The sequence below is a fragment of the Mauremys reevesii genome, linkage group 3, assembly GCF_016161935.1.
Source record: "Mauremys reevesii isolate NIE-2019 linkage group 3, ASM1616193v1, whole genome shotgun sequence".
Taxonomy (NCBI): Eukaryota; Metazoa; Chordata; order Testudines; family Geoemydidae; genus Mauremys; species Mauremys reevesii.
In genome coordinates, this window is record NC_052625.1 from 115,791,693 (window position 1) to 115,803,760 (window position 12,068).

Sequence of the window (12,068 nt, forward strand, 5' to 3'; positions counted from 1 at the left end):
CAACATCCTCTCCCTGGTGTTATAGATGGCCACTTTGGCCATTGTCAGGAGGAGGTCCCACGACTTCATGGGGCCATGGATAGGCTGTGCGTAAATGAGAAGATGGGGCAAAAAGTGCAGCCAAAAACGTAATAAAAGATCTAGGAGGAGCCGGAGTAGGGTCTGTAACCTAGTGAACTCCAGATAAACATGTGCCGGGGTTTCCCTCATGCCACAGAAGGGACAGGGGTGAACCACGCCAAGTACACACCTGTGCTCACAGTTCTGTGAAGGAGCTGCCAACCGATATCCCCGTCAGGCTATGGGACTAAGGTGGAATACAGGCTGGCCCACTGGGGTTACTCACCCTCAATGGGTGCCATTAGGTCCTGCTGTTTGGTATCAGGGTGGGACATGAGGATGAGGAAATGAGAGTATCGTGCATAAGCGTGTATAGGTGTGCCCTTAGCACAGATTGAAAGCATACCCGCTGCAAAACTTGCAGATGACTCAGGGTATGTGGATGGGGTGGCCGAGGGAACTTCACAGTGGTGCTGTCATGGCAAAGTTGAGCACTTTGCACTACCACTGCCTGTACCATTTTTGTTGCATGGATCAAAAAACAGGATTGAAACACACTGAAACTGGCACTTCATGTGAGCTCATAAATCCATACCTGTTTTATTTCTGAAGTTAAGGTAAATATGCTGCGTGCGCTCAGTTTATTTTAAAATATTCATAACTAAAATGTAAAACTCAATTTCTTCAAATACAGAAAAGGAGATACTTCTGATTCAGAATTATGTATTCTTATCTATGATTTGGAGGGCAGAAAGTGGTAGTGGTGGGGAACCAAAATGAAGCCTCGGGGCAAACGAAGCCACTGGTTGCTTTCATTTCTAAGTACCCCTCTAGTCACACAAGCATACTAATGTCCCACATGGTTTGACTGGCAAGGCTAATAGTTTCTGCATTAAAGACATGAGTGAGATGCTGCAATCTGCTTTGTTCTATGCAGAAAAGATGCAGCCTTCCACCTCCTTGTAAGATGGCATAAATTTATTCAATTTAGAGGAAAATTCAAGGTACTGGAACTGAACATTGGTAAAAACATACTTAGAACAGAGCTTGTGTTTCCATAAGGAAAAATCTGATTCCCTCCTCAAACAGCAGACCTTGAAAGAACATCCAGTATGTTATTACATGTCAGAGATAAAATGTCTCAACCACCCTTTGTTCATTCTTTAATATTCTACTATCCAAGCAAACAAAAATCTGCATAATAGGCTAGTTTATTCTCTTTAAGACTGGAAGTGTTTTTTACTGCTTGGACCAAGGGCCAGGCACAGTGAGTCAAGGTGGAGGAGTTGTAGTTCAGACTCTGATACTGCCTCAGGCTGTTTGCCCTTGGGCATGTCATGTCTCTGTGCCTCAATCTTCTTATCTGTAAAGTGGGCATCATAATATTTTCTCCACTTCCCAGGGATTTTGTGGCTTAATGATGGTTAAGTGCTTTTAAGCACATGAGATTAAATGGACAATAGAAGTTATGTTATGTTATCTTCTTGATTTGAGGTTAAATGCTAGGTACAGCAAACTCAGGACAGTGGCTACTTTACTAATCCATGAGGATCTGCAAAATGGAAGGCTGGGAAGTAGTGAAAAACACCACCACACTCTATTAACATGTTTGTGGATCTTCTGGGGTTAGTACCTGGCCACTCATTCCAAATAATACCACATCTTTAGTGTTTTAACAAAAGAGACATCTGCAACCCACAGCTGTTTCTTGTTGCTGCTGGGGGTGGGGTGGGGGAAACGGTCAGGACCGGTTCATATTGTAGGGTTTACTGTCAACGGACACGGAGCCAATTTAGAAGCCTGAAAACAACACTGTTTCAGTGGTAGGATTATTTTTCCATTCCCATTTCAAGCACACTACATAGCAGATGTGCTTTTAGAACAAGCAAAGAGGTCAAAACAAAAACAGCAACTTATGGATGCTTGTTATCAGAGGTAGACACTGAACTTCAAGTCCATTTAGGCTTTCCACTTCCCAAAGGCAAGCAAAACAAACTGCAACAAATCATCTATAAAACGCAGTCAAAAAGGACTTCGTTTAATTAGTGATATGTAAAGACTTTTGCATAGAAAAAGGTTAACAAAGTAATGCACAAAAAAGCAACTAGGTATAGTATTTTTAAAACAAATATTTTAAAGTATATTTTGCATAATGTTTAACATTCTCCATGTTTATTGCTTTCTCCACACAGCAGAGAAATCAAGTGCATAATACATGCTGTGTTTTATTTTCTCATAAAATCTCTAGTTCTTGAGTCAATGTACTAAAATATTAGGTTATTTTAAGTCACTGTAATAAAAAAAGAAAGCAGAACTTTTAATGCAGCACTAGTTGTCTGGGTACTGACAAAATAATTTACTGATATGCCCTTTAGTACATTCATTTTGGTTTGGAATCAAACCCACATTTACAATGTTGGCATGTAAAAAGCCAGTTTAAAATAGCACCCCCACAGTAACTTCATTCAGACCCAGAGAAATCGTTACCTCCAGAAGTTGATAGTGAAGAGTGGACAGATCTTGCACAGAATGTGGAGGCTGCTAAAAATAAATGTCCAAATGCAACTAAATAAGTTAATCTGAACTCTTTACAACATTGAGTCTCGTGTATTGGCATGGATCAACTGTCTTGACGTGTGCACGCTTTTAGTAGGCAACTACTTCTGTGTGCACTATAAATTCATTGCTTGTACAGAGACAAGCAAGCACCATAGTCTAAGCCATTTAAAAACAAAACAAAACCAAAGTGCCTCAAGGCTCACAGACAGTGCTGAAATGTTCATCAATCCAAGCGCTGATAAGATAATTGTTTTTACCAGTGCTATGCTAGATGTCACCATTTGGCAAGTCTGTACAAAGAAAGTCAACTAGGTAAGATAAAAACTAGGCCTGTCAAGCTGAACATTCTTTCTCAGCAATCCTTTTGGCTAAATAAGCCTGTTGGTTTAGAGTTCACTCTTTCCTGGAAATGTATCAAAATGTCTGTAGCTTAATGCAAGATTCTCCCCCTTCCTGCTCCCCCTCCCCCCCCCCATCTCTTTTTTTTTTCTCCCATACTTGCGCAGTGTGATTTGCTTCAGAAGATCGCATATGCATGTCAGGCACTTATGAAACTCAAACTTTTTGTCCAGCTCAGGAGAAATGTAGAGGTGCTAACCCCCATCTGTCTGCCAAATAACGGTGCATAGCTGGAGGATTATTGGGTCTAGAGTCTACCTATTTCCCAATAAACTTCTAAATGGTCATTGGGGTACGATGTTTCTGAAAGCCACCGTTGCTCAATGTGCCTTAAACAAAACAAAGAAAAATATACCCAATACTGCCATATGTCCTCTTTGAAGTCTGACGCTAGAATAGCTTTACTGTTCCTTGATTGGCTTGCAGGCATCTATAAGGCTATTTGTGTGGATACAGACCTTCAATCTGACTGAATAGGAAGGACACTGAGTTACTACTGCATGAAGTCCAAAGACGGCTTGTGTGTTTGTGTCTGAGGCTTAAAAAGCTCCAACTTCAGTCCCCCAAGGTCGGTAGGGTTTACTATTTCCACCACTACTAGTTTGCTGAGGACTGGAAGCTGCTGATACACATAATGGTGGGCTGATTGCTGTTGCAGCTGCCACTGCTGCTGCTGCACTAGGTGGAAGCATTGGAAATGCTCCAGCAAAAGACAGAGGGAAACTCTGAGCAGCTGCCGCAGCAGCGTGTACAGTGGCAGAGAGCGAGAGAAGAGAGGTAGAAAGAGGTGGGACACAGGGAGCAACACTGCCAGCAGAGGGCACTCTAAGTGCGGAGTCAGCATGGGCAAAGGTGGCTGTGAGAAGAGCAGAGCCATGAGGAGGTACTTCTGACGCTGTTGAAAGTCTACAAGGAGTGGTGTCAGAGGAATGAAGTCCATTCTGCTGCAGTAAAGCGGCAGGGAGATGGTGAAATGCTGCTGTCCAGTGGTGAGGATGCAAGGGATGATGGTGATGAGCCATGGATGAGGTCATTGCAGCAGCTTCCCTTTGAGACGCACAAGAACTGAGATGAGACACAAGTCTAGCTCTTAGCGGATCAGATGTGTCCAGACCTTCCACTGAGCTCAGATATCTTGCAACTTCAGTTAAACATTCTCGGAACCCAATGCTCATGAAATCCATGGCCAGTGCGTGAGCATCAAAATAACCTGAAAGGAAAGGTAAAAGATGCATGAGTATCAGATGATTTCCTAGCCTGTCTTAGCTAAGAGTTAGCTAGCATGATCCTAGCTAAATATCTGTATCTCCTATTTATGGTTTGAGATTTGGTGGGAGGAAAGTTTGCTTTGTAAATTGTGTGTGAGATTATCTCTGGTAATGTAATATGCTACAGTTGTTCTTGCAACCAAATATTACAGTGGAGAAAAATTAAGACCATCAGTGTTTGAGGTTCTTCAAAAAGCTTTATGATGCCTCTCATCTTGTATTGTGGGAAACTGAAATTCCACAGCAAGCTTTTCCATGGTAACACTGACCCAGAGTCTGTGTGTATGTCTCACGCACATACGCACAAAGGAATGGGTTGAAGATTAAAGGGCTTATATATAGTATCCTGCCTTTTCTCCCCTACATTGGCATTTATAAAATAGTTCTTAAAATCTACCGCTCGACAGTTTGGAGACAGTCTTTACAAACTCTGCTAAGTAAATTCATAAAAGCTTCATGACATGTTGTGTTATTTAACAGCAAACTCAAAACATCTTGTCATTGCTTCTGCATGAAAAGGTTTGCAATAAAAAATGCTTTACATAAAATGTTGTAATCACTTAAAGACATACTATGTAGGCGCTATGGTCATCTGACCTCTGAGGCACTTCAGCAAATGATAGCTGAATCTATAGCACATTGGATGGAGGGAGAGAATTAAACAGGTATCTAATTAGTTGCCCAAAACATGGTAGACACTTTCTAAACACAGAGGAAATGACATTCGCCTTCCCAAAGAGTTTATCATCAAACTCAATTTATAGCCTACAGCATTTTGTTTACTGAGAAAACTATTGCCCTTCAGCCGCCAGTGGGAAATAATGCCCTATGGCAGTAATACCCGTTCAGCATTATACCAGCATGGTCTCCCATTGTCAATCACTTTCAGTTCAAAACAGGGTACTTTTTCACTATATATCTCAATTCGAGTCAGAGTATTTAAGGTAGCCCTCAGGGCCTTTTATTGTCCCATGAAGGGTATGACTTCACTGCTGAGTAAACTTGGGATTTTATTCTGAAGTTGCCTCAGACCCCTTTCTTGTCCACACATAACACCCCGCCTCCTAGTTTAGTGATGCTTTCAACCTGGGCTAGTTGGCTTGTCTGTGGCTGTAGGCTAAAACCCACACGAAGCTTTCACTTGGTCTGGTAACTCACCCACTGAGCAGCAAGTACATAGGCTAAATCATTCGAGTACTGATAGTCCTCCAATGCCTTCCCATAATTCCCCATGTGCCAAGAACAACAGACAAGTTCTCCCGCAATTCACAAAGTAAGACTCAGAGCAACTCAGGGCTTACTGAAAGAAACACAGATAACCATAGGCTGTGCCCCCAGAAGTCCTAGCAACACACATGGGGATGGACAGCACCAGTGAGGACAAAGTAACTCAGGAGGGGATTTGTAGCGTGGCTGCTCGGGAGTTCAGACCTGGGTGCAGATCACCTGGGTTAACTATGCAGTGAAGACATAGCTCAACCTTAATGTAATTTTGGGTGAGTTATAAATTGTTGGAAATTGCCATTTCCCGTTTCTTACTTTCCAGCCCCAACATCATCTCAGTGCCAGCTAATAAGGAATAACTGAACACCCTGCCGTGCGTTACTGTCTGCATAAAAGTATGAGTCTAAATATGTATTATCTATCTATCGTCTGATACCCAGAGGTGCATGTAATAAGATTAGATTTTGGTCTGGTGAATGAGATAGTCTAATCTTGAATTTAAAATAGTCTTTCAGAACAAAGAAAATATATAAACAAAAGTGAACGTTTCTCTGGATCCACTTCCTTTGGTATAACTGCTGTATAATGAGTTTTAACATTTTTTTTTTGTGCTGCACAATTGTTGCCACAAACCTCCTGTTTATGTTTGGATGTTTGTGTATTTGTTTTGTCTCCCTGTACAGATTTCAGTGCTCTTTGGAAACCCCAAACAAATCTCTGACTGGGCTGCCTGTGAATGAAGCCTTTACTCCCACAGTGTTATGAAAGCAAACACAAGCCCAGGGTCAAGTGCTTCTTTTGTCCCAGCAGTTCTTTCCCACGAGTTCAATCCTGACATTAGCATTGATTTCCACTCCTTTAATCTGGAATCGCCTATCATGGCTCGTCAAAGGACCGTTTGCTAAGATTTCCCCAAATATTAGGAAAAAAAGAGTCAACTCCTTACCTTTACCTCCTGTTGCCTGGAGCATCTTCAAATGATCCACTGTCATTTGCAGTATTTCTGCTTTTTCTAATTTTGCAGATCCCTTTGAGATAAGAGGTTCAAATAAATAGAGGCTTACAAGTACTGTAAGCTTTAATTTGGTATACTTTCCTTTGAGTTCAGTCTTATGGTTTCAATTTTCCCTACCATTAGAACATTCTCAGCTTAATGCTTTCACTGAGCATCTGCATCCCAGACTTTATTTAAAGACAAATACCATATCACGTCTAGCAATGTGTATGTGTCTAACGCATTAGTAAAGAAATAATGATACCACAAAAAAATTACAGTTTAGGGGGTTCACAGTCTATTTATGCAACAGAACGGATCATTATTAAAGATGCATAAATAATAGAATTGCTTGACAAGGGGATTGGCCTAATGTATCTGTGGACTAAAGTCAGTGTAGACATGTCAGATATTACACTGCTGTGCAATGGATTAAGTAGGTGGCTCTTCAGAGGTTTGTTCCCACAAAGGCATAGAAATATAACAAACGGCAAGCAATGTGCAATTATTGATGGGAGCCTATCACAGCATTGTTTTCTGCTTTTACCAGTAGGTGTCACTGTGTACACCTACAAAAGAGAATCCAGGAATTACACAGACTTTTTTTTTTTTTTTTTTTAAGATGACCCAACAATTTTTTGATCACTCATTTGGATGATAAAAATTCTATTCTCATCCTTTATTGAAACATGGTCATTTCTGCGTATACACATACATTGTCCAAAATTTTCTAGATTAGGAAGAGGCCTTGCTTACAGGAAAAGGAAAGACCATCACTGTTAACAGAGAGCACAATTTGCTGTGCCCATGGGACTTGGTTATGCTGGTTCACAGGCTTTTGTAAATATTGGGAAAATAGAAAATTTAAGTTTTACAATACTGAGATAATTAATTGTTTGTAGATAAATTTATGAATATTCTTGTGGCTATTAGCATTTCCTTACACATCTGGAGGATGCCTAAAGAACTACACTCTCCTTTAAATATTATGGGTTGGATCCTCAACTGGCATAAATCAGTAGAGCTACAACAGAGCTATGTTGATTTATGCCACATGAGAATCTGGCTCCATGAGCCAATTCTTCTCTCCCTTATATCCATACAACCTCACTGACTTCAGTAGGTATAAAAAAAAATCCACTGATTTCACTGAGGTCGTATGGTAGAAATGAAATCAAAAGTTTATTTCTCTGCAACTAAGTTTTATGACCTACAAAACTCTACAACTGAATCTCTAACGAACAGAGATTTTGATTTTGTTGTTGTTAAACTAAGACTACTGACCCTTTACAAGTATGGCAATTTCAGTGATCTGAACGTCAAGAAGAATACTAAAAACGGATGTTTTGTGGTTAATATATCATGGAAAAACTTTAAGAACCCACTGTATGCTACTTTTTCCACTTATTTTTTTCTTACTAAGTTAATATGCTCAACATCTCAGTATACCAAAATTTGGTGAATTTGTGACTATTGTTTGTTAGAATTTTATACGGAAATATACACTTCTGTACATTTCTCAATCTTAATCTTTTTTCATAGATGGAATACAAGCCGTCTCAATGAGAGTGACTAATAGCTCAAAACTGTATGTTACTGGGTAATTTCCAAGGGCTTTGTAGGACTTGTTTTATAATGTATGTGGTTTTCAAGACGTAAACAATAAAATGGGACAAACAATTGTCTCTAGCCTGTTTTGCCTAGCTGAAAATGCCTTGGTCATGCCATGTTGCCAGAGTCTATGAAATGGCACTGTTCTGACTATGAGCTATTAAAGGCATATTGCAGGTAGCACAAGTGCACAATTGCTTAAGTGTTAGGTTTTGTTTAGGTCAGAAATAGTATAAGGCCCAATCCTGGGAGTAGCTAAGCACTCTCAACTCCCACCAAAATCAATGGGAGTTGAGAGCAGTCAGCACCTTGAAGGATTTGGCTCACAGTAATTTAAATACATTTAAAACAAACAAAGAGCTTTGTTCTTAAATTTTAGTTGTTTCCCCTCTTGTTGGAACACACTGATTTAAATCAGCAACTAGTTTTGCCATATTTTGAGTTTGGGTTTTATTCTAATATGCCCTAACATTTCTGTTTTACTGAATATCGGGGTTTTATGGATGTTGACATTGCATGAAATTATCAAAACAAGTAAGTCGTCGTTAGCTGGTAAGTTCGATACAGATAAAAACCTAAGGACCTGACCCATAGCCTACTGAAGTCAAGGTGAATCTTTCCATTGAAGACTTTCCCATTGAAAGCCTTTGAAAATCCCTTTGACTTCATTAGGAGCAGGACCATATTCCTACAATCCAATATGCAGCTACTAACTAGACATTTAAACACTGAGTAACCTAGGCAATCTGTTTACTTTTTAGGAAACAGGACTGATTACATCATTCTGGATTTGCAAATTTTGTTTACAAGAAAGCTATTTAAAGAGGTGGGGAAGGGGGATTTTGTTAGAAGATTTAGACAGATGGGTAACTGGCCCACAATTTTTTTTTTTTTTAAGTATATGGAATAAAGCACATTTTTTAACAAAACCACTACTGGAATTCATCGAAAGAACAGAGACAACATGAAAACTGTGACCCTTAAGGGAAAAACAAGCCAAAGAATGGAAATGTTTTTCAGCTTTACGGTGGATTATGTTTTTAATAGTTTTGCCACAACAAAGCATTTTGTTGAAATGCCTGCTCTGTGCCAGATCAGGACACATACAATATTATTTTAATGAGCTTTATAAGAAAACCAACACTGCCAGATGACACAGGTATAAAATAAGAAAAGCTTACTTGTTTTTCAAAAGCAGTTGGCACAAGCCGCCTCAACTCAGATAAACTGTTATTTATACGATCACGGCGCCTTTTCTCTATAATCTATCCCCCAAAAAAACAAAACAAAAATGAGTTTATAAAACCATGAAGGACAAAAATCAGAGGACACATGCAAATATTACATGGGAAATTTAAAAAAAAAAAATCCATACCCCTCTTCTTTTTTTTCTGGCCATAATCTGAGATGTTGTTGTTGGGGAATTTGATCGAATCACAGAACCACTACTTTGCCTGTGAAATAGTAAAGGTAAGTCAGGTGTTGCATAACATGACACTATTGCCTTGTAAATCCCTAGTGTCACCACATTAAATATTCACAGCTATTTCTCTGTTGTTCTACATGTTTGGAAGAGGTGCTTTGTACAACATGGTTAAGTCTTTCCTTCTTACCAAGGTTTCACTTTCTCCCTACCCTAGCATAGTGTTTGAAGTGGCTGGCAGATAACTTTGTTAGGAGTATCCATCCCAAAGACACATCATGGTACCAGCTCAGTTGATTTGGCTTCCACCATGACAAATTCATGTATATAATATTCAGTCTAAAAAAATTCAATAAAGAAAACACGATAAATTCATACACTTTGGATTACACTTGTGATGAAAGGTGCTTTAATATACCAGCCATAACCACAGACTGTGTCTCTGTCTAGGTTCTCACACTGGTGCCTATCGCAACAGTATCTAATGGCCACCCACATAAGTAGAAATATGTCCTAATTCCATTCCTTTGTCCAGCTCCAGAAAAAAAGTTTAAAACGTTTGTTTTTAAATCTACCCCCACCATCAAGTGTTATACATTTCATTCAGTCAGGAGTGAACAGAAACAATCATGGTCTTTCAAAGATACATAGAGAGAGAGATTTTTCACATATCTGCAGACACAAATGGACACTGAGACCTGCTTCTCAAAATTGGCAGTATCTTCCAACTTTCAAATCCAGCCCTGTCTCTGCAACTCTGGGAAACTTCATCCTCATTTTATGCAGGGAGCAAGAGAGAGTGCTTGTAGTGTTTGCTCCATGACTGGAATAATCACTTTCCAAAAGTAGTTTCTAATAGGTACTGAGGTATTTGAGACTACTTATACTGATCACTTTTCAGGATATATGTTATCTTCTCAATCAAATCCTTACAAGTAATCATAACTAATTAATTAAAACAGTGCATTTTTCTTTTTTTTAAGTTCCAAAATCTTGGAAATAATTTTGAATCTCATAGGTGATATACAGCGTTAGATAAATCACGGAAAAATTTGTGGTAATGCCAATTAGATTAAATTATAACTTGACCTGCCTGGGCACTAAAATTCCTAGTAGAACTTGATTAGTCTTTTTTTAAACAGAGATATTAATTCATGTTTGAATGTTGGTAGCACATGATTTCCTGACTCCACATGTACTGATCATTCGGCTATTAAAAATATATATATATATATATATATATATATATATATATATATATATAGTGAAACAGATCCTTAAAACAGAATACCATGGTCTAAATCAGATGGTGACTGTCATTCCTCAAAACACACAACAGCGAGACCAAACACATTGAATTGATTTAATTTCTATAATTCAATATTAGCCCTTTTATCATTTCATTTTCAGATGGTGGACTGTTTATAATTAGTGGACTGTTTATAATAAGTGTTTATAATTAGACCAGTAGTGAAAAGAATCTACTGCACTTTATTGTCAGCTTGAAGCCTACCTTGGCCTCCGCCCCCTTCTATCCACCTATAGGGGTGTGACAGCTTAGGCTCAGGTAAGCAAACTGCTCCTAACAACATGGGATCGCAGGAGGGTTCTTAATTCCTCCATCAGCTACAACCCCAACCCCACAGGCTGGCTCCAGGTTGCCGGGATGCTCCACACCAGAACAGTCCCCGTCCCCACCCACGGCCCACTGAGAAAAAAAAAGCCGGGACAAGCCCTGAGAAACGGGACGCTGGAACTGCCAGCTCACAAGCCCCCACGTGCGTGACCCCGCCTGCCCGGGCATTAGCCGACATCCATTTCCCCCGTTCCCCGGCACAGAGCGCCTGGGTGCCGGCCCCTCGCCCGGGGTGCTGAGCGCCACTGAACCCAAGGACAAACTCCGCATGTGAGGGGAACCACTGCAAGCCGGGGGTGCAGCAGCCCCCCCTGGCCCCGCACCTAGGTCCTTACCCCGAGTAATTATTCTCGCTCCCCACGTCTATGGTCTCGTCCATGTCGCTGTCGGAGCTAGTTTCCTCGCACGGCCGCTTCATGGCGGCGGCAGCGGCGGCACAGCCCCGGCCACGGACGGGGAGCGCGCACCGACGCGTGGCCCGCAGCGCGGCGAAGCCCCTCCAGCGCCAGCAGCCCGCAGCGCGTCTAAGGCGCTTTCCCACGCCGCCGCTCAGCCTCAAGCGCCCGGACCCCGCCCCCGCCTGCCGAAGCCGCGCCCCTTCGGGCGGGGGGCGCCGCCCATTGGAGGAGAAGGCGGTTGAGTGACAGCCCCGCCCCGCCCCGTTCGGGCTCGGCCCTGGCTGGAGCCTGGGGGCGGTCCGGCGGCGGCGGAGCGTGGGAAAGCTCGGCGTGCCGCGAGCGCGGGGCAGGGGGTGCGGGTCCGGGTCCGGGTCCGGGCAGCCTGGCCGGGGCACGTGCCTAACCTGAGGCGGGCCGCTGCGCGCAGCCAGTAACTGAGCGTGTCTCGCTCTGTCCAGGTGCGCGGCCGCCAGCCCCCTCCTGCAGGGCAGCGGAG

At 41.6% G+C, this 12,068-nt stretch overlaps 1 protein-coding gene across 1 annotated transcript; it reads right to left on the reverse strand.

Moving 5' to 3' along the window:
- Positions 1–1,628: 1,628 nt before the first annotated feature.
- HEY2 (hes related family bHLH transcription factor with YRPW motif 2) lies at positions 1,629–11,710 on the reverse strand. Its single transcript, XM_039532993.1, has 5 exons — positions 11,510–11,710; positions 9,491–9,569; positions 9,297–9,380; positions 6,457–6,538; positions 1,629–4,228 (listed from the first exon to the last, which is right to left on the reverse strand). Exons 1-5 carry the CDS (start codon positions 11,590–11,592, stop codon positions 3,558–3,560), a joined length of 999 nt encoding a protein of 332 aa, XP_039388927.1. The 5' UTR covers positions 11,593–11,710; the 3' UTR covers positions 1,629–3,557.
- Positions 11,711–12,068: the final 358 nt, after the last annotated feature.

Bases quoted from the DNA above. Each gene is read 5' to 3' on its own strand.
- HEY2 (XM_039532993.1), bottom strand. From the start codon at position 11,592: ATGAAGCGGCCGTGCGAGGAAACTAGCTCCGACAGCGACATGGACGAG. The intron at 9,570-11,509 runs GTAAGGACCTAG...ACTATTTCACAG, and splicing joins AGCGAGAATAATTACTCGGG to GCAAAGTAGTGGTTCTGTGA. The intron at 6,539-9,296 runs GTAAGCTTTTCT...CTTATCTCAAAG, and splicing joins CAACTGCTTTTGAAAAACAA to GGATCTGCAAAATTAGAAAA.